Source organism: Lissotriton helveticus, chromosome 11, assembly GCF_964261635.1.
Source record: "Lissotriton helveticus chromosome 11, aLisHel1.1, whole genome shotgun sequence".
NCBI classification, from domain to species: Eukaryota; Metazoa; Chordata; class Amphibia; order Caudata; family Salamandridae; genus Lissotriton; species Lissotriton helveticus.
Genome location: NC_136072.1, coordinates 890,581,308 through 890,606,749, shown reverse-complemented (window position 1 = coordinate 890,606,749; position 25,442 = coordinate 890,581,308). Strand labels below are relative to the sequence as shown.

The following is a 25,442-nucleotide window of genomic DNA, read 5'->3' as shown; positions in this document are numbered from 1 at the left end:
TCCACCCAGACTTTTACGTTGCAGTTTTGTAGTGGCCAGTTTCAGGAGGAAGAAAGATTGTTTGTGTTTTTCCCTGGGCAAAGAGCATATATGGTAATTAGGAGCTTGTCTGATTAATGGTCTTCCAGAAAATGTTTGGGGTTTTTATCATTATTTTTGTTTTGGAAATATGCTTATGCTTATCAGCCCAAATATCAGTCTGGTAGCTAGTTTGTAATTTGGAGAGGACTTTATAGCATACATGGAGGAAAAGACTAGAGCAGTAAGTAGTCTGGAGAAAATGATCGCATGGACGAGAAGCATTTCTGCCAAGATAACTCCCAAGGGAAGGCTTTGGGCAAATTGTACGGATGGAAGTGAATACCCTTCCTTCACTGCTTGGACGTGTGTGACAAATGAGAGAGCAGAACTGAACAAGACTTGCCACTATTTTGACTACTGCAATAAAGTGTACGTGAATGTTGTGGGTAACAATAGGGCTAGTGGGGGAATGGTGATAGAGTGATGGCAAATGTTGTTACAAAGCACAACTGGTGGTTAATCTATAAACTAATCTGTGATAAGCAGGTGTTACAATGAAAAAGACCCCACTCTTCTATAACAGCGCAGACTGAGTTTTTATTTAAATAGAAGTTCCTGGAAAAGAAGGGATAAACAGTCTTGATTACCTTCATTACATGCAGCGGAGTTGTCTGATGCTCTTTCACCAACATGCAAAATCATCTCGAAACCACCAGCCGTGCACACGATTTCCAAATGAATCAATGTTGCTGATGTAGGCTCTCTGTCCATAAAACATTCAGGCCTTCAGACGGCGGGAAAATTAAGGAAAGCAACTCACAGTATCCACTGTTCGGAGACCCTCGTCTAACTACAGTCTACTGGGTGGAATATTCAGGATGCATCCTCAGTTACAAACAACTATTACACAACAAAGGGGTGACCCAAGAATAATACGAAGGACCTGGGCAATTAGTGATACCTAACAGTGGTCCGCTCGGAAAACTCTTCCAGTGTTAGGACTGTAGATGTAATCAATAAATAAATCAAGGCCAGCGGGCTCCTAAACGGCAGTGGATTTAATCCAGACTCGAGTCGTGACGGTAGGAGTTTGTCCTGTAACTTTGTTACTGATAGAGAGCCTGAATGGAATTAAATACTCAAAGGCCTCTCTCTGCTTTCAAAGTTTACCACTACACAGCATTGTTTCGCAAGGACATCAACTGACTCTTGCTTCATGGATAGATATATTACAATTACTTCAAGGCTGGCAGCATTCAATTGCTTTAAGGGCTGGATTAAATCCACTGCCGTTTAGGAGCCAGCTGGCCCTCATTTATTTATGGATTAAATCTACAGTTCTGACACCGGAAGAGTTTTCCAGGTTGCTCGCCATCCCAAAAGAGCAAACAGTCCCGATGAAGACCCCGCTCTTGCCGCTTAGATTGCCCCCCAACCTGCTGGGTCGAAACGTCAACATTCCATACAACCTGGATTGTATATTGTTTCCACAAAGGGGCAATTATAAATAATATGATTACCTCTGTCTAGATGAGACTATACTTATGCTGGATAATAAGTCTACACAACCAGGCTATTGTGTAAATAGGATCATTTATGTAATTGATCTATTTCTTCTTTTTTTTAATCTAAAATACTTTACGCATGAGCACTTCTTTCCTGAGCACCCCTTCACGTATTTCTTTGGAGCAACCAGATGTGCATATAATGTATTTATATTTGGTGAGTGGATCTTACCGGGAGGACTACTGCTGATACGTATCATCAGTTACAAACACAGCTTCCCCCAAATAAAAACATGGCTGCCATTGTTTTAAACTCAAATAGATTTAAAACGGTCACACACTATCACTACTTTGTCATCAAACTAATAATATGTTGGTGCCACCCGTAGGATGATCTCTACTGGCTACTAATCCATAGAAACATGATGGGCTCTGGTTCATTAAGGTATATGTTTGAGGATGAGAAGAAGTAGGAGTAAAGAGGCTGGTTAGCAGAGGATTAATCAATTAAGATGTTTAGATACACATCTGTATTCAAAATGGGAGAAGCACCCCTCATACTGTCTGCATTCCTAGTTCGCTGAGCCACTGAAAGAGAATTCTGAGGTAAATAAAATTGGCAAAAACAAAAATAAGCTCACCTCTTTTGGAAGGTTTATATGAAATAGCAACTAAATATTTCACTCAATATCCAAGATGACATTGAGAACTTAAATGGTGTTGCAGCGTGGTGGTCTCGACTCTTTTTACTCGTTTGTGACGAGATTGCAGCAGGTGTTCTTTATTGCTTTAGTCACAACCCCACTGAACTATTTATATTAAATTATTCAATTCTCGTTAGTATCATGATCAGCCCTTAATAAAACACATGGCAAAGGATGTTCAACTGAGTGTTTTGCATTAGTGCCACTGGAAAAGTGCATACTGATGCCTGCAAGAAGCACAATAGAACCATGGTACTGGTGTTGTGTCCTGCTGCAGCTACATATGTAGAAGGTTCTACTGGGCTTCATGTAAGTGGTTCTACTGGGATTCAGGTAAGTTGCTCTACTGGGCTGCAGGCAAGTCGTTCTGCTGCTGTGAGTCTTTCTGCTCATCGTGGTTACCACTCTGGAGTTTTTGGACTACTGTGCTTGTGTGCTCCATGTCCTCTGGATATCTCAACTGCAGTTCTTCATTAGCGAAGTAGTAAGTGTCAGAGAACTCAGAGAAATAACGTCCAATCTCCAGGTGGGGAATCTCCTGGACCTCTGTATTATATTCCAGGTTCTCTGTCAGAAGGAAAAACATAAAAGGAAGTAGTCACTTGCAAAAAAGAAAAAAGATCATGACATATGATATTATTACATGCAAGGAAATGCTGTACACAATTATAAAAGCCGTAACCATGCCTTTCTAAATAATATACATGTCATAGGGCCATGGGTATTGAATATGCTACTTACCAGTATGCATCTGTTCTTGGCATGTAGGGCTGCTGACATTCATATCTTATAGCATAGATCGCCGCCTAGTGTTGGGTCCGGATGATTGCACATTGTTGTCCTGGAAGAGTCTTCGAAGTATCACGAGATAGGTGGCTCCTCCCCTGGACTACAGTGCGCATGGGCATCGACTCCATCCCCAGATCGTTTTTAGCCATTGTGGCAAAGATGGAGTGTAATAGTGTAAGCGATGGCCAGGCTAAGCGTAAGTGTTAAAAAGTCTGCAGCCGCTACAGGCGCCGGGGAGGAGGGCGGGCGATATGAATGTCAGCAGACCTACATGCCAAGAACAGATGCATACTGGTAAGTAGAATATTCAGTTCGAGGCATGTGGGCTGCTGAATTCATATCTATAGCATTGAATACATAGCAGTCCCTCCATTAACGGCGGCCGCCTGTGCCAGCTGCAGAAGTCTGAAAAAGTGTTTTAAGAACAGCCTGCCCTACAGCTGCTTGGAGTGCACATCTACACAGTAATGTTTAGTAAATGTGTGTGGTGTAGACCATGTGGCTGCTCTACAAATATCTTCCAAAGGGATATTACCAAGGAAAGCCATAGAGGCCCCCAACTTTCGGGTGGAGTGGGCTCTTGGAGGGACCGTTAAAGTGCGCTTAGCCTTGTGATAGCAAATCTGAATGCACTTAACGATCCACCTGGCTATACCTGCTTTGGAAATGGGGTTGCCTTTGTGCTGGGCTGAGAAGGCAACAAAGAGTTGTTGTGTTTTCCTAAAGTCTTTGGTCCTATCGATGTAGTACATCAAGGCTCGTTTGACATCAAGAGTGTGGAGCATTCTTTCGGCAACTGTTTCTGGGTTTTGAAAGAATGCGGGCAGTTCAATGGTTTGATTGACATGGAACTGCGAAACCACTTTAGGAAGAAATTTAGGGTTAGTGCGCAGCACCACCCTGTTGGAGTGAATTTGAATGAATGGCTCTTGTACCGTGAGCGCTTGTAGCTCACTAACACGTCGCAGAGACGTAATGGCAATGAGAAAAGCCACTTTCCATGTCAAGAACTGAATCTCACATGAATGCAGAGGCTCAAAAGGTGGGCCCATCAACCTGGTGAGGACCACATTGAGGTTCCATACAGGAGCTGGCGGGGTCCTGGGAGGGATGACCCGCTTCAGGCCTTCGAGGAAGGCTTTAATGGCAGGCACCCTGAAGACGGAGAGATGCTGCCTGTTCTGGAGATAAGCCGCTATGGCGGATAAGTGTATCCTGATGGAAGCGTATGCTAGATTGCATTTAAAAAGATGTAACAAATAGCAGATGATGTTGGGAGTGGATGCATCTAGCGGATTGATGTTGTGTGTAGCACAGTAAATGACAAACCACTTCCATTTTGCTGCATAGCAGGCTCTGGTGGTGGGCTTCCTTGCCTCCCGTATGATATCCATGCATTCAGGAGGCAAGTCAAGGTAGCCGAACTCTAAGACTTCAGGAGCCAGCTCGCCAGGTTGAGCTGTTGCGGATCTGGATGCTGAATGTCGCCATGGCTCTGCGTCAAAAGCTTGAACGTGAGGTGTAGCCTTTGATGCGGTACCACGGAGAGTTCCAGAAACGTGGTGTACCATGGCTGGCGTGTCCACGTTGGAGCAACTAGGATGAGAGTCATCGAGTGTTGCTTTAGCTTTCTTGCCACCAGCGGTATGAGAGGTGCTGGGGGAAAAGCGTACGCAAATCTGCCTGACCAGTTCATCCATATCGCATTGCCTTGCGACCGTGGGTGAGGGAACCTGGCGGCAAAGCTTTGGCATTTTGCGTTTTCCCTTGTGGCGAACAGGTCTATCTGTGGATGCCAATACATACAACAGGGGGGTCTGAGGGAATTTTACCGACCTAAAATGCTACAGCCCTCAATCTTAACTTCTACCAACAACAGAGTGGCATTAGGTCAATATCTCCAAGACAAATGAATACAGGGTGTGAAAGAATTGTTGACAGGAGTCGTTCACTGGGCACTCTCAGACCTACTGATAGTGTTCCCATCAGGCAACCGACCTGTACCGCCCTTCATCATTTGGGACAAACATCTTAAGGCTCACTGGAAGTCGCTCAGTGTGCGAGCACGCACAATAGTGCTCTAGTCGTGTTTTTTGTACCCCAATGATTGACTTAGTCGAGGAGTAGGTAACAGGGGTTGCTCACAAGCAGTGCAAAAATTGTGAAATTAAACAAATTTAGATATAAACGGTGGTGGTGCCATTAAAATAGGGTAAAGGACGGAAAACAATTTAATAAAGACCTTCCCTTCCCAATATTAAAAACAGTGGAATAAAGGTAGCATCAACAAATAACTACCTTGACAGTTCTTTTGGTCGACATGTTTCTGCAGTGTTTACCTTGGGCCCAGAGGTCACCTACTGCTTCTTCAGGACCTATTCATTCTACTGCTTGTAGTGTAATTTTACAAGTAAATAAAGTGTCAACAATATCACCTTTCTGCTCTCCTGGACTGTGGAAATTTCCAAGTTACAAAAAGTAACAAACACACCAATATGCAAAAGAAATGGAGAAAGAAAACACATTAAGCTATTTTACTTAGGCTATTTTTTTATACAAAACACCACAGTTTTGTTGAATAACTGAGGCTTACACCCTCCTAGTAATGTCCATAACTGTATGTCACAACTTCATATCTGCGATTTATGTAAGAGCTGCATGACTTCTAGTCACATACACTCACCTATTATTAAGGAGAGTAGCGCCTCACCTCACCCGGCATCAGCGCAGGTAGCAGGGAGCCCCGCTCTGTGGTAAATAATACATGGATAAAAGCACGGGCAAAAAAGGTCAGAGGAAGCACCTGCAATGCGGGGACAACCATCGTGTAATTTGCTCTGATCGGCACTTCCGAGGAAACTCCTCGTCACAGTTAGGAAGGCTTGAAGATTATAGCTCGTTTGCATGGTGTAAGCTTTTTTCTGAAAACGCCCCCCTCGTTCGATCTGGTAAAAGTTACCAGAACGAGTTGAATTCGCTTTACAGGCGTGCGCTGTCACTGAGTTACCGACAAGCGCGTCTGAGTGAAAAACGCTGCACCCGCTGGGCAGTTACCCTTCTCCGGTGGCTTACCTGCCCGTCGGTACTCCAGACGTCCTTCTGGGCTGTCTGTGGGAGGTCCCGAACGGGCAGGAAGTCCCGCTATTTACCAATGTAGTCTTCCGGGATTCCTCCGTGTGGCGACATGACGTCATCACACGGCGTCAAGGAATCATGGGAATTGTAGTTTAGAGCTACTGTAGTAGTTCGAGCGCCCGCAATCATGAGAACTCATAATGTCTGACCATAGATTTGCACTATTAGCCGCTCAGAGAGTCACATTGTAATTATTAAGTTTGACAGTTAAAACCCAACCTGAATACTTCAAGTTAAAAAGAGTTAAAAAGATTTAGTGAAACATTTTAACTCGTGATTTAGGCATAAATGGGTCGATCAGTCAGTTACATCATCCTATTCAGGAATTTAACTCTAACAGATGGACCAATGGATGGTCTCTCAACCTCCCTGAGTGCATACGTTAGATCCCAAGTAGATGCAGTGTTATAGATCTCAGAGTATTGTTATCATTGTGAGACTTTGATAATGTGAGCCAGACGAACATTCCATCAAGGATCCTGGAGACTTTATAGAGACATCCATGGAATGTCTTCATTCAATCCAACTCTGTCCGTCCCAAGCTTATGCACCCATTTCTGTTCGCGTCTGAACAAAAACTTTTTTGTGTCGGTAATATGTGTGGGAATCAGTAGTTGCTCTAACACTGTCCAGTGTAGATCCTGCGGAGTGTGCTTTACTTGCAAGAAGTGATTCGTAAGTTTTGTTGACTGCCTGGAACACCGAATAGAACTTTTGTGCTCGGTGATACGCGTCCTCACTTTACGAGTCGTCATGCCAACATACCTTTTCTGGCAAGGGCATGTGACAAGATAAATGAGATTAGAGCTGTTACACGTGGTGAATCTACGTTGCTCCCATGGGCGGTCTGTGCCAATGTCTAAGGTTAATGATCTTGTAGTGTTAGGACATACGGAACAGTTGCCGCAGGGATGGTGCCCGGTAGCGGCAGGCATGTCCCATAGGGTGCCCACTGCTCTTGGTAACTCATCCTTCGGCCGGGTGTGCACGAGTCTGTCCTTGAGATTTTGCCCCCTCTTAAATGCAAACAGAGGCATCTTAATGCCATCTGTCCCCGTGTTAAGAATACTCCAATGTTTCTTCACTATTTGTTGAATACTGTTGGACTGTGTCGTAAAAGTACTCACAAATGTCATGCGTTCTTGTTCAGATTTGGATGGTAAGATCTCTAGTAACCCCTCACGGTTGTTATTTGAGGCTCGTTTCTTACATCTCCGAACCAAGTCCCTGGGGTATTCTTTATGAAGAAGATCTTGTTCCAGACTTCTCGCATGATGTTCAAAGCGCTCTCGTGAGGAACAATTCTTCTGAATCCGCAAAAATTGCCCGAATGGCAAATTGTCCCTTAAAGATTTAGGGTGACAACTGTTGTAATTCAAAAGAGAATTACGTGCCATTGGTTTGCGGTAGAGTTCGGACGCCAAACCAGTGGACGTTGAAGTGATAAGTAGGTCCAAAAAGGGCAAATGTGTCCTGTTGTGTTCAATGGTGAATTTCAGGAACTGATTCCTGCCGTTCAGCCATTCATGAAAAGCAGTAAGTTCAGCCTCACTCCCTCTCCATATCACCAGCACATCATCTATATATCTGTGGATGACCCCACTTCTGGAAGTACGGGCGGGTACTGATGGATGTATCTCCCACTCGTGCATCTGGTGGCTGTACCTGCTGAGCAGGTCCGCCATCTGATTGTCCGTGCCTGGGAGGTGTTCCGCCATGAGGAAGATGTTCCTTTGAATGGCCCACTTCCACATGCTCTGAGCCAAATGAGACAACTGTGGAGAGTGTGTACCTCCCTGCTTCTGGATGTAGTACATGGCTGTCATGTTGTGCGTCCGGATCAACACGACCTTGTTGCACAGATGTACTTTGAATGCTTTCAGTGCCATGAAGATTGCCATCAGTTCTAGGTAGTTGATGTGCATCTTCTTTTGCTGTATTGTCCATAGTCCCTGTACTGTGTAGTGGAGTACATGAGCTCTCCATCCCTGGAGAGACGCGTCCGCCGTCAGGATGATCTGTGGGACAGGCTCCTGGAACGGTCGGCCCTTGCAAAGGTTGTGTGGATTCCACCAATGCAGAGAGTTGTATGCCCGACCGGTGACCAACACTAGGTCTTTCAACTGTCCCTGAGCCTGATTCCACTGATGCGCTAAGCATTCCTGGAGCGGACGCATATGTAACCTCGCGTGCGGGACTATGAAAATGCAGGAGGCCATCATGCCTATCAACTGCATGAACACTCTCGCAGGAAGCGAGTGTTGCGGTTGGAACTGTTGGATTAGCGACTGGATGTTGTTGATCCGCGCTGAAGTTGGCTGAGCCGTGGCTGCCAGAGTATTGATCGTTGCACCTAGATATTGCCGCACATGGGCTGGCTGAAGGTGCGACTTTGGATAGTTCAGGGAGAACCCCAGACTGTGAAGAAGGTGAATGGTGTGGGACATGTCGGCGGCGCACTGCTGGGCCGACTTTGCCTGAACCAGCCAGTCGTCCAGATAAGGGTAGACATGGATGTGTTGTCTCCTGAGGTGCGCCGCCACTGTCGCTAGACATTTGGTGAACACTCTGGGGGCTGTGGTCACTCCGAAAGGAAGGACCTTGAATTGATAATGCCGATTTTGAATGGTGAATCTGAGGTATTTTTTGTGTGATGGATGGAGTGGAATGTGGAAGTAAGCATCCTTGAGGTTTAAGGTTGCGAGGAAGTCTCCCTGATTGAGGAGCGGAAGAACCTGTTGCAGCGTTAGCATGTGGAAGTGTTCTGAGAGAATGTACTGGTTTAGGGGTCTGAGGTCTAGAATAGGCCTGAGGGACCCGTCCTTTTTCGGGATTAAGAAGTACAGGGAGTACACTCCTGTGCCTTCCTCCTCCACTGGCACGAGCTCTATAGCGCCCTTTTGCAGCATGACGAGAACCTCCTGCTGCAATAAGTGCAAATGCTCTATGGACATAGGACGGTGTTTTGGTGGTATGTTGGGTGGAGTGGATGTGAGCTCCAAACAATAGCCGTACTGGATACGTTTCCTGACCCACCTGTCTGTGGTGATGGTTTTCCAGACTGGCAGGAACCGCTGTAGCCTCCCCCCGACAGGCGTGGAATGGTCGGGTGGCAGTGACAGGGCGTTACTGTTTGTTGGAGGCAGAGGAACGGGAGTTGTTGTTGCCCTTGCCTCTGCCCTTGGCGTTGTTGCCCCGATAACCTCCTCTATTCTGTTTGGGGTAAGAGGATTGCGCCCCACCTTTATTGAATTGTGTTTGCTGGGACATCTGGCCTCTGGAAACACCTCTATTGCCTGAGCGACGAAAAGTGCTCCCCCGAAACTGTTGGGATTGGAGAGCTCCCATGGACTTGGCAGTCTCGGTGTCCTTTTTTATTTTTTCCAAGGTGGTATCCACCTCAGGACCAAATAATCTGTCAGGGTTAACTGGCAGGTTGAGGATGGTAGTTTGGATCTCAGGCTTAAATCCAGAGATTTTGAGCCATGCCTGTCGTCTTAACATCACACTGGTGTTAATTGCCCTGGCTGCAGTATCGGCAACGTCCAGTGCACACTTTATGGAAGCGTTGGAGATGAGCTTCCCTTCCTGGATAAGCATCTCCGCAGCCTCCTTATATTGGTCTGGGAGATGTTGCAGCAGGGTCTCTAGTGTATCGTAGTGTGCCCTGTCGTAGCGCGCCAAGAGTGCCTGCGTGTTAGAGATACGCCATATATTGGCCGCCTGAGCCGCTACCCTCTTTCCCGATGCTTCCAGCACTTTGGACTTTTTGTCCGGGGGAGGAGCTTCACCAGTGGTTTGCGAATTCGCCCTCTTGCGGGCATTAGAAACGACCAGAGAGTCCTATGGCAACTGGCCCTTGATGTAAGTAGGATCGCCAGGTGCTGGTCGGTATTTCTTTTCAATTCTAGGGTTGACCACCCTTGCCCGTGTGGGCTCCTTGAAAATGTCTGCAGCATGTTTGAGGACCCCTTTCAGCATTGGGAGGGTTTTCACAGTCTTTTCAGCTGCTGAAAAAGTGTCAAAGAGGAAGTCCACCTCCACAGGGTCAGCATGGAGTACAACGTCGTGGTTCTTAGCCGCCCTTTCAATCAAGGCATTGAATGCCGCAGAATCCTCAGTGGGAGACGTTTTGATATTGTATATCTGAGGGTCGAGAGTGGGTTGCTGATCCCCCTGGTCACCTGAGTCCACCCATGCGTCCTGTTGTGCGTCAGGATCAGCGTGGGTCGGGAAGCTGTATTCCTCATCTTGATCCCCAGCATCCTCGGCATCGGAATAAGTTGGCGAGGGCGTGGCAATTCTTTGAGTCTGAGGAGTCAATGGTTCGACCAAGACTGGTGCATCAGAAGCAGGCCTTTTGCGCTTCAAAGGAATAGTATACGACTCCAAAGGCGTCGTCGCCGTAATTTTTCGCTTGTAAAGCGTAAGCTTCGCAGTGTCGGCATCGATGAAACGTTCCGACTGTTCCTCCAGTAATGGTGGTCGATGCGTCAAGCCCCCAGCTGGGAGAGTAGGCGTGGACCCCACAGCACTGTGCGTTTTCGCTTCGGGCGCCGCCCGTGGTGCGAAGGCCTTCGGTGCCACCTTCGGCGGCAACGTGAAGAGGAGTGGCGTCGATGACTTGGAGGTGGGGACCGACTGTTTCGGCGCGAAAGGCGTTTTGGGGTCTTCCGCCGAGGCCTTGTCCCTGATACGCTTGAGGGAGTCTGAGACCTGCTTCGTGAATGAAGCGGACGGTTTCGCCGATACGACAGACGACCTCGGTCCAGCAACGTGGGAAGACTCGATCGTCGATGACTTTGGCTGGTCGGTCCGAGGCGTGCCCGTGTTGGTGTCCTGAGCAACCGCTTTAGGGGCACCAACCTGTGGCTCGATGCCCTTGCCGGTCTTCGGCTTGACACCCTTTGCGGCCTTTGGCGCCGCGCCCTTGCTCGGCTTCAGCTCGACGCCCGATCCGGACTTCGGCTCGACGCCCTTGCTTGACGGAGTCTGGACGGCCTTTTTGGGCTTCAACTCGACGCCTTTAGTCTGCTTCGGCTGGACGGATTTCACCGACTTTGCCGGATCGACAGGCTTCTTCGGCTTGGGCTGTCCCGACACCTCGGAGGACGAGGGTGTCGACGGTGGATCAGAAGGTTTCGGTTTCGATTTCGCCTGAACCACTTTAGGTTGTTCGGACACCGAAGGTTTCACTTTCGGTTTCGATTTCTTCAATGGCGACTCCGTCGAAGTGTCCATAGCCGGGCCGGGAGGCGGGGCTGTGGATTTTGGTGGAAGGTCTTGGGTAAGGCCGATAGGCGATCCCTCGACGAGAGCCTTTGTAAGTGTTCGAACGGGGCATAGCTCGTTCTCTGAGCTATCTTCCATGGCCCCATAGGCCTCATCGTCGTCTCCTACCTCGTCGACGACTTCTTCTACGGGTAGGTCTTCGACATCCACTTGAGGGTCGTAGTCGACTTCTTCCGCTGGAGGCGAAATCTGCAGCTGAACGTCGTGTTCGTCTGCTTCGTCGCTGTCGAAGATGTCCACCGGTGCTGGGGCCGACTGCCGGGCCTCCATGCGCGCCACGCGCCGAAGCCGAATCGTTTTCTTCAAACGAAACCTGGAACAAGCCATACAGTTGGCTTCATCGTGGTCCGGCGACAGGCACTTGTTGCACACCGGGTGGACGTCGATGTGCGGGTACTTCGATCCGCACACGGGACACTTCTTGAACGGGCTCCGTTCCATGTCGCGTCGTCGAGGGTCTTGCTGCGTCGACTGGGCCTCGAGCTCCAAAGAGTTACGCGACTCCCTGGATGTTGAACTCGGAAGGCGAGTCGGAACAGAACCGGGCACCGAACGCAAACAATACCGATGATAAAGAGAGAAAAAGGCCTTTTGGCCTCGAGAATTATGTCGATTCCGAACTGAGAGAACGAAAGTACATCCGAACTCAATGGCGTAAAAAAACAATCTGGGGATGGAGTCGATGCCCATGCGCACTGTAGTCCAGGGGAGGAGCCACCTATCTCGTGATACTTCGAAGACTCTTCCAGGACAACAATGTGCAATCATCCGGACCCAACACTAGGCGGCGATCTATGCTATAGATATGAATTCAGCAGCCCACATGCCTCGAACATTTAATTCCTTCAGTTAAGTACCACAGCCAATGTTTATTAACTACCAATAACCAAGGTTGTATGGACATCCCTGCAAAAGAACTCTGAGCACTATATTCTCTCTCACATGGCTAATACAGACAGAGAGATGCAGTGCTTGCAACAGATGAAACAGATAGATCACTAACTGGCAGGCTTCAAACGCACTTACTTTGCTGGACTGGTCAGTCTGTGCGTTGTGTTCAAATTGTTGTTTTCACATATAAGGTGATGTGAAAAAGTAACATGAAGAATTGCATATTTGCAAAGAACAAATTGTGATACATTATCAAAGAAATGAGAATGGCCCAATGATTAATATTGAATTATTTCCATTGAAGCCTGTGTGGAGACATCATTAAGTTATTTCTCGAACTGTAGTTTCCAGTAACTCATCACTATTGCTTTCACCAAACCTGGCGGCTATAGTACCAGTTTAATTACGGCTAGGTTAAAGTTTTAAAAGGAAAGCCATTTTAATAGCGTCGGTGCAGTTGGACGAATTTGAACTTTACACACAAGTACATCCACATTATTTTCTACAAGGTGAATTTTCTGCAGATCCGTTAAGCAGGGCCAAGGTAAAAACAAAAAAAAGGGTTGGAGAATCCCTGTGTAATTTCCCATTGTAATTCCCATAAGATTGTTGCTTTTCGATACAGAAAAAAACGACTTCATTTTATGCACTAAATTTGGCATGAAGGCTGCTTCTATTTAAGGATTGTGCCTTTGTTGTTTTTGTGCAAATCTACTCAGTAGTTTGAAAAAATTAGCGTTTAAAAAGGTGCTTCATTTGGACATAAAGAGATGAAATTGCAGAGATATCTGGACCGTTCATTCGCAGATCATCTTGAAATTCGAAAATTCACAGATCATTAGCGAACCCATTTAACAAAATTGAAGCCGCCACATCGGAGTATATATCTTGTTCTCCGTCACAGAAACTTTTCAGTTGTGGCTGGCATGACCAAATATGGAGCACTGAGTTTGGAAAAATAAATATACTGAAAAATAGTCTACGGGCACATACATCCTGACACCAAGGCTCATGTGAGGGTTGGGCCCAAAAGGACTTCCCCCTTCCACGTATTAAAATACAAATCAAAGACACAACTTTTACTGAGAGAGATTACTGGATTTCTGTCTTTCAGTGGGTCTGGCGGACAGTGTGGACCGCAGGATTTGTAAATCCAGCACACGATCAATTTGTACAGCATAATAATAAAAATAAAGTATTTATAGCACTAATGTTGTGTTTGTCCAATGGCCACACAAGGGGGTTGGCTGTCCACGAAGGGAGCAGAGTCTAGCCACAGACCAGGCATTGCTGCCAACTCACCTGTAGTGAATGGTCAAAGGCCAAGCACAGGGGGTTGGCCACCCATGGCAGGTAGGGTGCAGGGATCGGTCAGAGTCCAGGCTCTGCCACCAAACCTGATGCACATGGTCAAAGGCTGCCAACGGAGAGTTGGGTGCAGGGGCTGAACAGAGATCTGATCTTGCAGCCAACTCCCTTTGTGTACACACTGGCTGGTCAGAGGTCTTTGGTTAACCCTCACACCCCCACACACATCACCTGCCTACAAAGAATTGGGTATAGGGCTTGTCCAAAGGCCAGGCTTTTCGAACAACCCCATAACACACAGCTGAAGAGCTGGTGCTCAGGGCCGGTGGTTATGCCTTGAGGGCAACAAAGCCATGCATTGTGATGTTGGCCAGCTGTATTACCTTTAAAGAGACGTCAATTGACAACTTTGTCAAGATCTACAAGTGTAAGTCTTACTGTTCAAATAGGTCTTTGTTAACTACTTCAGTCACAATTAATTCTGCAATTCACTTGATAGAAGTTTGCAGCTTCTTTGAAGATCTCTAAAATATCTAAAAAACTATTCTGACATATAGTCACTTCTCAAATGATGTTAGGACTAGATCAAATGAAAGTTTACCATCACTCTTGATCTCTGCTTATCAAATTAGGGGTCTTTTCATAATAATAGTCGGGTATTGAATGTCTTTCAGCCATTCAACTTTTATAGTCTGCTCTATATTAGACTATGACTAGTTGCATTATCTGGGAGGTATTTCTATTTATTTGATAACCACTGTTTTCACCTATAACATCAGGCATCACTGAATTCCTGTTCATGGACCATCGTTAAGGGTCAGTGACAAATTTTGAGCTAACATTGCTAGTGCTAGGTTAAACATTAGGGGCAATAAACAACATTCCTGCATTGGGCATTTCACTATTTACAAAAAGATCTGACACCTGCTATTAATAAACATTTTCACTGTGGAGTCTAGGTATACAGCTTGAAGATTTACTTCTAAATATTTGTCCTACGGTCATTGGCGAGTATAGATTAAAGTAGTGTATTACCATTAAAATCCTTTTGCAAATCAATTCTAAATAAGTCAACCTTGTTGTTTTTTCCTTACAACTTGAAGGAACACACCAAGAAAGGATGCTGCTGAAGTCCTAAAGTACCAGAGACAAAGTAAGTTAATGTAGTTAGAATTTGGTGCACGAGTGTGCACTTACCAGGCAGATACTTTACAGACAATTGCTCCAACTTCCTTCAAGTCAGAACTGACTTGCAATTTACACAGAGACATAACATATGGCAATCTTGAGCTTAGGAGTGAGGCTGCAAACATGGCCTTCTTACATCAGTCACAAGAACCTATTAACACCAATGACCAAAATCTCGATGCCAATGCCATCTTGTTCAACGACAAGGGCTCAGCGCCGAAAAATAATGTTGACCATTCCCCTCAGCATTGAAGCTCTTTGTAAGCCCATATACATGATGTTAGGCACGCTCTTTTGCATTAAGAGTCAAATCAAAGCCGAGGACATGCACCAAACTGGCTTGTTACTTTTCACTCGCCTTTGATGTTACATCTTGATGTGGAGAGAGAGAAGTAAACAGATGGTAGTTCTTAGAGATGGGGTCTCTAGTTCGCAAAAGTATGCACCCTGTCCATTTAAGGACCACCACTATAGTCAGGGTAAGTCAGACACACCCTAGCTCACTCTCTGGTAGCCTGGCACAGAGCAGTCAGGTTTAACTTAAGACGCAATGTGTAGAGTATCTGTGCAACACTTAATTGAACACAGTGAAAACACCACAAAAAACTCCACACCTGTTTAGAAATATAGAGAATATTTAACTGATTAAAACAAGACCAAAAATGACAAAAATTCTATAAGCAGAATTGGAGGTAAAATTTTGTAAAGATTAAATGTGAAAACAGTGTTTAGAAATCACTAGTGGTCAAAAGGTTACTTGAGGTCACGAGGGACCAGCGCAAATCCAAAGTTCCGGCCAATCCTGATCAACGGCAGGCCCGATACAACACAGACAGGAGCGCTAGTGCCGATCCATGGAAGGAAGCTTCAGTGTTGAACCCCCCTTTTCGATGCATATGCTGAGTCGATGTCGAGGCTTGCTGTCGTAGTCGAGCAGCTTCAGCGGTAGGACCGCTGTAGTCGGCGAGCCGTGTTGGCCCTGGAAACATTGTCGAGCAGCAGCAGCGTCAGTGAAGGGCAATGCGCTGTTGCCAATCAGCGCAAAGTTGCTGCTGCGTTGACGTCGAGGGTTAAAACAACCTTAAAAACCATGCCTGAGGCCCAGGACTGGAGGTGGCACCTCAGGCAAGGGTAGGACTCTCAGATGGCAGCGTCCAGCAGCACCAGGAGAGTTGCAAGAAGTCTTTTGTGTCCCTGAGACTTCAGAAGAACAGGAGGCAAGACTTGGAGAATTTTGGGTTCAAGGAAGTAGAGAGTAGGTCCAGTCCCTCTCACTAGCAGGCAAAAAGCAGCGGAAGTTGCAAAATGGCAGTCCCCCCTGTAGCACAGCACTCAGCAGGCCAACACAGCAGAGCAAGCTCTTCTTCCAGGCAGAATGTCCTTGGTTCCAGTAGAGTTCTGATTTGGTGGTGTCAGGGGTCCTGTACTTATACCCAAATATGCCTTTAAAGTGAGGGAGACATCAAAGAGGCCTTTGAGGACCACAAGGTCCCTGCCTTTCCTGCACTGGCTCCAGACTAACTACAGGGGGTATGCAGCTCTTTGTGTGGGGATAGGCACTGCCCTATTTAGGTGCAAGTGTCAGCTCCTCCCTCCCAATCTACCTAAGAAAGACCGATCAGCCGATAGGTATCTTGGTGAATTTGTGCTGAAACTTAAAGCAAGAAAATGCATGGATTAAAGTGGATCACTAATGGATTAAAAAAGAAAGAAAAGTTGTTGAACTTATTTGATAATCAATTCATATTCGCTGGCTGTGCAAACTTGGTTTGGAGTCCTGATGGGGCTCCTGCTTCAACACAAACATTTACCAGCACAGATGGAGTGCACACCAGGGTTGCACGCCTATTAATTGCATTTGAGCATCATGAAACTTTGACTGAAGAACATTGGTGTGCATTCTACCACTTTTGATGAATAAGCAGCTTAACCTGCCAGTTTGACATAACAGTTTAGAATTGCACAAACAGGCACTGCAATGGCAAGTCTGAGCCATGTCTAAAGGGCTACTGAGTAGGTGGCACAATCAGTGCTGCAGGCCCACCAGTAGCATTTAATTTACATGCCCTGTGCATATATAGTGCACTTTACTAGAGACTCAAGTAAATTAATATGCCAATTGTGGATAAGCCAATGTTACCATGTTTAGAGTATAGAGCATATACACTGTAGCACTGAGCAGCAAAGGTAAAGTGTCCAGAATCCTAAAGCTGGCAAAAATGAAGTTGGCAAAACAGAAGGTCAGGAGGCAGAAAGTCAGGGGAAACCACACCAAGGCTGCCAGGACTAAAAGTAGGCCACAGCGTGATGTAATCAGGCAATTGGGGAGGAGATGGGAGCAGAAGGCATAGGCACCAGTGATCTTCCTTTATGGACCTTTTCAGACACACTCAAAGAGTTTGCACCCAAGCCCAGCAGTGGCTGTGCACATTTTACTTAAGATTCTCTGCTTTTGTAAAAAATAAAAATAAAATAAAAATAAAAATGTGATGCAGAGAAATGGACAAGGCTAGATGCAATTAACTAACTATTAACTTCAACCCCACAGAACCTGATGGAAAAATAGAAACACATACATGACAATTTAGTAATAAGAGTAGAAAACATTGTGTGAATTGTACATGAATAAACTGAGATCAATCAGAATTTCAGAGCAAAAATATATGAAAAGGCAGAACATGGTGTTCTGGGTTCCTTCACTGAGCTGGAAAAACAACTTACTGGCTGTTACCCTGCTCCATGCTGGGACAGTTCATGCCATTACCACAGCCTGCATGCCACTGGGAATGTTTCCCTTTCCTTTCTATTTGAACAAATGGAATGGGAACATTGTTTTGACACATATGCCCCCAAAGGGGGTTTAAACACATTTCTAATGTTATTATGGCTTTCCAAAATATTTCTTGCATAGCTCATAAATTTTTTTTAAGTAAAGCTAAATAATCTTTAAAAAGCTACAGCTTTGCATTATTTGGAGAGTTTACATTCTGTTTGACAAGTATTCCAGAATCTCTCATATAGGTGGGATTATTCATAGTTTGTCAATACTAATGAAGAGTCCATTACAGAGAAATATTTCTTCTTTTAAACACAACTTATCAAAAACGTTGGCACAACGTGCTATATAGATGTTCTATGCTTTTCAGTGCTATTCATTAGACTTGTAAAATGAAATGAGCTCAGATGTGCCAGAAATCACTTATAGTGGGGAGTATGAACTAGTGTCCATTCAATAGCCGCTGCCTGGCTGCTCCATAACCCTCAACCAAACACTTACTAGTATGTTTCTTCAAGACAGGTTGGACACTGCATTACAAAGGACACTGGTAATACGCTGGCTGATAAGGAAGTATGGATGTTTGCACTGGCATGGTCTGTTGCATATGTATTGAGTAAAGATAATCAATCTATGGGAATACTTTTCTGTCAGCTTTCACAAGGAAGAAATACAAAATATTCTCCTCAATAGCAGCATTATGGCTAGGAGGGCACTCTTTGCCCAGGCTTACTTCTTTTGGCAGGTCACTTGAAAAGCTCCAGCATTCCCTCAGATATTATTTAGCTGTTGGTCACAGAATCAAGGCAACTAAACTAGCCACTCTTCAGCCAACCTAGTATGCCAGGCTGCGTTCATGCACATAAAGGCAGGATCATAAAGACAGAAATCCCTATATGATTCCCTATATAATTTCTGGTGATCACTTATCTTTTTTTATAAAGAATGGTGACTAAAGGTGCTTAATTTATGCCTACGGATTTAAGTGGTGGGAACCAGCAGTCATTTTTGGGACAAGCACTTAATTCTCATCTTCAGACTTTGACCCACAGCAGAAGTAAGAAAGGCATTGAAGAGGCAAAGAAAAAGGAAGATCCATCTAGGAAAGGAGTGACAAAGAGGAGACAGAGGGATGAAAAAGAACATGTAAGATACAGGAAAAGTAGGGTGGTTCATGAAAAGGGCAGGGGTTGGATACAAGAACAGGTATCCTTGATATTTGGAAACCTGGCACTTAGCGCTGGGATAGTGATGGGCTCTTAAGAAAAGCCTTGTGTTCCTGCACTCTTTAAAAAAAATATTTAACATATTAAGAACTTGTGACAAATGTTGTCAACTGTCTTCTGAATGGGCTTAGCCAGTGTCTAACCCAAGGTGGTGTGGAGTGGTGCAAAAAAATGATGAATGTAGGCCCAGATCCTTGTACTGGGGTGAATGTATGACTTTGTTCTACATTCTGTCCATCAACTGTGTTTTTGCAACTTTTACTGTTCTGCACCACTACTGTATTCCTTGTCATCTAATGTTACATTTCATTTAGAGATATCCAGCTCAGGTTGTTCAATTGACTAATCAGCCACGTCAGACAAGATATGATGCCCTCCCTCGCTGCTGCAGACTCACCTTGCGCTGCGTATCTACAAGAGCCGTCTGCCACTAATACATTGTAGAAAGGTTGGTTTGGGCCAAATGGCAAATTATGGACCCCCATGTTTCGAATCCACTCCGCTCCCATGGTGCACGTCGGGTCCCAGCCGTAGATAACACAGTTATAATGATACCTTAGTAAACAAGATACATTAATGTCAAAGAGTGCTTTACCACAGAAAGATGAAATTTGTACGAACAAATATCAGCTAAACATCCCAAGGTAGGACCACGTAACAAACAACACACAATTTTACCCAGTTTGTCATTCTCAATAGGACACTGCAGCAAATCCTCTCACATTTGTTCCTTCTCACCAAGTCATGATAATAAACAATAGGAAGGTCTATTTTGACTGGTTAACGAATAACTATATTGTAAACATGATGCTTTTTAAATGTAAACAAGCAAATCATAAAGTGTGTTTATACAGTTTTTTTGTCTATTGACAGTTTTTCGCAACAGTACACATTCAGCATCATATTAAAGAGACTGTGTAATCAAAAAGCATCTCTATCTCGAATGTGTTATAGCATACGAAAGTGAAGAAACAACCATAACAAAACAGACAGAAGGCATCATATATATCATACAGTACCTAAATAAAGGCATTCGGCTAGTCCGCAGTTAGAACGCAACACAGCAATACAATTATAGGCTACTCACGGTGGATTCGCCTTGAGGGGCCAACAGGTGCCTGGTCCCAGCAACCTCTCAATAGAGCCTAGATAAGGTGGGCTAAGGTGGGTGTGTACATATTTGTGGTTCAGACGACTGCGACATGTGGGAGGCAGCTTGGGTTGGGGAGGCAGATATATTTTCCTGAAGTGTTTTCAGCCAGTCTAAAAGGAGGCCCAAATATCTTTTTGTCTGGTGGCTGTGGGCATCAATTCCCAGTAGGTCGACAACTGAGTGTGACTGAAGGTGACATCTTTAATCCAAGCCTTAATTGTGGGTGCTTTTCAGTTGCCCCAATGGATGGACACATTTTGTTTAGCCTACAAGAGTAATAATGTGTGTAATTTGTGGTTCTCGGCCTTAGTGTCTTTCACATATCCCAATGACCGGCTGAGGTTTGTTGGGCACCCCTAATATTTCATGAACTTTACTTAATATGTCAGCCCAGAAAGAAGCAATGGGTGGGCAGTTCCAAAACATGTGTAAAAAGGTGGCAGGAGCAAACCCGCACCACCAGCATCTCTCATCAGGCCTTATCCCCATGCAGTGTAGCTGAGAGGGGGTCCTGTAAAACCTGTGCAAAAATTGAAAGTGAATCAGTCTCAGTCTATAGTTAGGTGAGAGAAGTTGGAGTTGGACACAACAAAAGGTCCATGTTTCGTCCAACACCTGCCCGTCTAGATCTTCATTCCAGCTGTGCCGGGCTTTAGGTGTAATCAGTGGTGCTGTGTTTTGCATAGAGCAGTACAACCTTGTGATTAGTCTGCGGGCGGCATCAGTAGTGATCATCTGCTCAAGTGCTGGAAATTAATTTGGGGGATCTGGAAATGTGGCGTTCAGTTGTCTACATGTGGCTCTAATCTTAAAATAAAGAAATCGCTCTGAAAATGTCCTTGTGCCCTCGACCGTAGATTCCGGTGGGTTACAGAAGGTATCTTCGTGATAGAGATCAGCAAAGGTTTCCAGTCCCATTGATCTTGCCAGCGCTACATTCCGCCATCAGCCATAGCTGGGAGCTGTGGGTTTCGTGACAGTCGGATAGAGGGGGCATATAGTATTTCCAGGTGAGCTCTGATGCGTAGTCTGTCCCAAGCCCACCTAAGAGTTTCAACTGTATCTAACCCGTCTCTCGGCCTTAGGTATTTCTGGTATATGGCCACTTGGAGAGGAACTGGGGCTTCTATATCCGACTCAACTGCCACGTTAGGCTGGAACGGGGTGGGATGTAACCAAAAATGAAAAAATTTAGCTTGTGCGCAAAACGTATAAAGTGGCATGTCCGGAGCCCCTAATCCTCCCTGAGCAAGAGGAAGTGTGAGTAGTTCCCAAGTAAGATGTGCTTGCTTCTCCACCCAGACCAGGGAGATCATAAGAGACCAGAGAGTACTGAAAAGGGCTTGGGAAAGAGGGAACGAATGTTAACGAATAAGTATAAACATTTGGGCATCACAACCATTTTAGCAATGGCTATTCTGCCTGTGTGAGAGGCCCATATCTTTATTTTCCCTTCTAGCCAAGAGATAGCACAACCATAATTTAGATTCCAGATCTCTTGCTCGTCCCGGCTTAACCAAAAGGCCCAATATTTTACCGGGCCGTCCGCCCACTTAAGCAGGTGAGCGCTAGGAAGGAAAGTTTAGTTGCCTCAGTAAGTGGGAACAAGGTAGACTTGGACTAGTTAATAAATATTCTAGAGAGACCGCCTAACTTTGTGAGCTCCCTAAGCAATGGACCTAAGTTGACCTCTGGACCAGGGATTTACAACGTCATGTCGTCTGCATATAGCTGAATTAGGAGCCCTCTGGGCTGAACCCCAACCCTCTGGCTGCGTGATGTTGGCGAATCCTAGCCGCTATCTGTTCCATTGCTATGGCGAACAGAAGAGGGGGAAAGGGGGCATCCTTGCCAGGTTCCGCTGGATATATAGAATGGGTTCGAGATCATACCATTCATGCGCAATCTCGCTGAAGGCGCTGTGTACAGCAGTCTGATTTGTGCTACAAAATTCGGACAAAAGCCGATCCTCCCCAGTATAGTGAACAAATATGGCCATTTCAGTGCATTGTACGCTTTGGTATCGTCCAGGAATGCCACGAGCGCCTTCTTAGCAAGGTTCAGATAGTGCAGCACTGTGAAGAAGGTACGAAGGTTATGGGCAGTGAATCTGTCAGGGATTAACCCAGACTGGTCGGGTCTCGCTAGCAGAGGGAGTAGGGGCTGTAGTCTGTTGGCGAGCAATTTAGCATACATTTTGGCATCTATATTTATTAAAGGGAGTGGTCTATAAGAATCCATCTCCTGGCTCGGTTTCCCAGGTTTTAAAAGCGTTTGAACAATCGCCTCCCGCATTGAAGGGGAAAGCATGCTGGTAGTTTGGGCCTCTTCAAAAACAGCCAACAAATGAGGTGCCAGAAGGTCTGCGTAGACCTTGTATATCGCAGTAGTTAACCCGTCAGAGCCTGGGGCCTTATCCGTGGCAGGCTGCTAATTACCTGCAGAATATCGTTGGACGTGAAGGCTTCGTCCAGATACTCCCTATGCACCCTCCCTAGCCACAACGTTTCGATAGAATCAAGAAAGGGTTGGAGTTCCTCTGCCTCTACCTGATGAGTAGCTGTGTATAGTTTGGTGTAAAAACTAGTGAATCCGTCCCGAACATCCCAGGGGCCTCTAATGAGAGTTGAGTCTCCACCTATGATTTCAGGTAAATAAGTGATAGTGTGTGGCGTCTTGAGCATGTTTGCTAATGTTTTTTCTGGCCTGTATCCCTCCCCATAGCGTCTAGCATGTGTCTGTTTGCCCATAAATTTCACCTCTCGTTGTGCCTCTTCCTTGAATTCTGTGATGAGCTCCCTGATGGATGATAAAAATTTAGGGTCTGCAATGGTATAGTAATTCGTTTCTAGCTCCTTGATATGGGCCTCAATGGAGGAAAATGTGCTTCTGAGGGCTTTGAGCACCCGAGCCTTGCGTGATAAGCATTTCGCCGTATGACCAACTTGAACCCTTCCCAAAGTGTTGCATGTGTGGACACAGACCCCGCGCTGGTTTCAAATTATTCTTCAATGTCCTTTTGCATCTCCTCCTTGAAAGCAGAATACAGGAGGGCGTTCAGGGCCAATCTCCAATTAACCATCTTTAGTGGAGTGTCAAGGATCGTCAATTGTAACAGGCAAGGGGTGTGATCTGAAAGTGTCCTAGGAAGATGTGTACTGTCTGACGTCCAGGCAGCAATGTCCTGCGAGACCAACCAATAATCTAACCGGGACCAAGCTCCATGATATGTTGATATGCATGTACCCTCCATTACCTCTGGGTGTCTCTGTCTCCAGAGGTCTGCCAACCCTCTGTCCAGCAGTATCACATTCAAAGCATCACAGGAGTTAGGATGCATTATTCGGGAGGTGCTCTTCCTGTCCAAGGCGTCATTTAGCACAGTGCTGAAATCCCCCCCCCCATATTATTGTGTTGCAATCCAGAAATTGAACTTTAGCTCATATATTTAGAAAAAATGTAGGACAGTCCGTATTCGGCCCATAGACTGCAACAATCGTGATCTTCACTCCCCCCAGCAGACCACAAAGTATCACAAATCTGCCTTCAGGGTCTAGCTGTGATTCTATTGTTTTCCAGTCTAGACCTTGTTGAATCAAGATTGCCATCCCTCTTGCAAAATTGGAATAAATAGAGGAGAAAGTGTGTCCCCAACGCTTGTGGTGCAGTTTTGAATGAGATGAGCTATTTAAGTGGGTCTCCTGAATCAGACATGTATATGATGCCTACTGAGGTACGAATGAACCAGTCTGGTCTTTCTACAGTCATTCAGCCCAGGGATGTTCCAAGTTATACATCTAAAATTGCTCATTCTCACCCGATGACTATATACTTACCGAATAGAGCGAACTTGTGTAGTTGTAAGAGTGCAATGAGTACCTCCTTGTAGCCCCCCACAGAGCATTGACCCCCCCCCCCGGCGGGTCCCGACTAGGACTGATTGGGGTGTAACAGATACCATCAGTGCGTCTATAAGTATATAGTGCTCTCCTGTCTAACTCCCCAACTATGACATTCCCTCCCGGCCCCCCACCCACACCAACCCCCCAATTAGGTTGTGTGATACATCCCCCTTTACAAAATAAACTCAACCTTATGCACCAGGACTGGTCCTGGTAGTGGAACTTGGGAGCACTTCCCAGAGGCGTGGGGTCACTGGCGCACAGCACTGCCCAGAGGCGGGATGGCCGAGAGAGATACAAGATACTAGCGGCAAATAATGAACATCAGGCTTCAAATTCCATGACGTGTCTAAGTTAAGTATTTCTTTAACATTAACATATGTCAAAATTTGCTGTGTTTCTGGGTCAATGTAAATTCAATGACATTTGGCTTAGAACTAGAGAGGGACCATCTGCAACAAAAAACAATCAGTCATTATCGCTGAGGTTTTTTTCAGGACTCTGGTGGTCCTTGGATTTAGCAATACGTATCTTCCCGTCCAAGTGTTTGTCAAACTTCATTGCTGACTTTACATCAGTAAAAAAGTGGGAAGTTCCATTGTGTGTAACTTTCAGTTTGGTACGGTATAGTAGAGTGTACAGGACCTCTGCCGAAAGGAGCAGGCGCCTGACTGGTACAAATTCTCGCCGCACTGCCTGAATCGCGGGAGTGAAGTTTGGAAAGAATGGTATATTGTTACCTTTGTACTGTATGGTCCCACGCTCCCTGGCCAGACGCAGAACAACATCACCATCCCGGTAATTCAACAGCTGGGCCAGGATCGGTTGAGGAGTAAATCCCACAGGATATTTAGGCCCTAGGGTGTGGTGTGCCCTCTCAACAATAAAGAATGTCGATAGGTCAGACCCAACCAAATCGTGCAGCAGTTCTTACACGTACGTCTCCATTCTGGGAATGGCCGTCATCTCCGGGATGCCCATTATGCAAACATTATTGCGCCTTGACCTTGCCTTCAGATCGTCGTATTTAGCTCTTATCAGGGTCAAGACTTTATCCATCTGTAACAGCTGCTCTTTGGCTTCTACTGGGAAGTCATGAGCATCTAAGGTGCGATTTTCGAGTTGGTCCAACCTAGATTCATGCGTATCTACCCGTTTTCAGGCCTGGTCAAGTTGGGAGGTAAGAACATCTAAATTGTTATTGATAGTCTTTAGACTGGACCTCATTTCCAGCAAGAGTGCACGGAAGTCCTCAGCCCCGTCGTCCATTGGTGCTGTGGAGGGGTATCACCCTCCCCCTTGGTTCTAGAGTCTGTTTGCCTTGTGAGTCTTTTACTGTCAAATGATAATTTTGACTGTTTGGTATCCGTCTTACCCATGTCTGTAAATGGCGGCGACTCTGGTCACACTCGGAAATGCAGGAGAGCACCTCCAGGGGTCTGCACAGCCCAAGCGCGTAGGGCATGGGATGATCGGCTGGCACATCCCCAAGCAATATAAAAACAAAAATGGTATCAGCAGCCCCGGCTGCAAGAGTTTATGCCCACTTCAG

General features: G+C 45.8%; 1 protein-coding gene across 3 annotated transcripts in view; it reads right to left on the bottom strand.

Moving 5' to 3' along the window:
* Nucleotides 1-598: 598 nt before the first annotated feature.
* Nucleotides 599-25,442, bottom strand: part of FBXO21 (F-box protein 21) — a 179,000-nt gene continuing 154,156 nt past the window's right edge. For all 3 annotated transcript variants that reach the window (XM_078667123.1, XM_078667124.1, XM_078667125.1), the window contains 2 exons: nt 19,233-19,390; nt 599-2,797 (listed from right to left, as the gene is read on the bottom strand). In XM_078667123.1, coding sequence (XP_078523249.1) covers nt 2,574-2,797; nt 19,233-19,390 — 382 coding nt within the window. In that variant the 3' untranslated portion in view covers nt 599-2,573. The remainder of the gene's footprint in view (nt 2,798-19,232; nt 19,391-25,442) is intronic.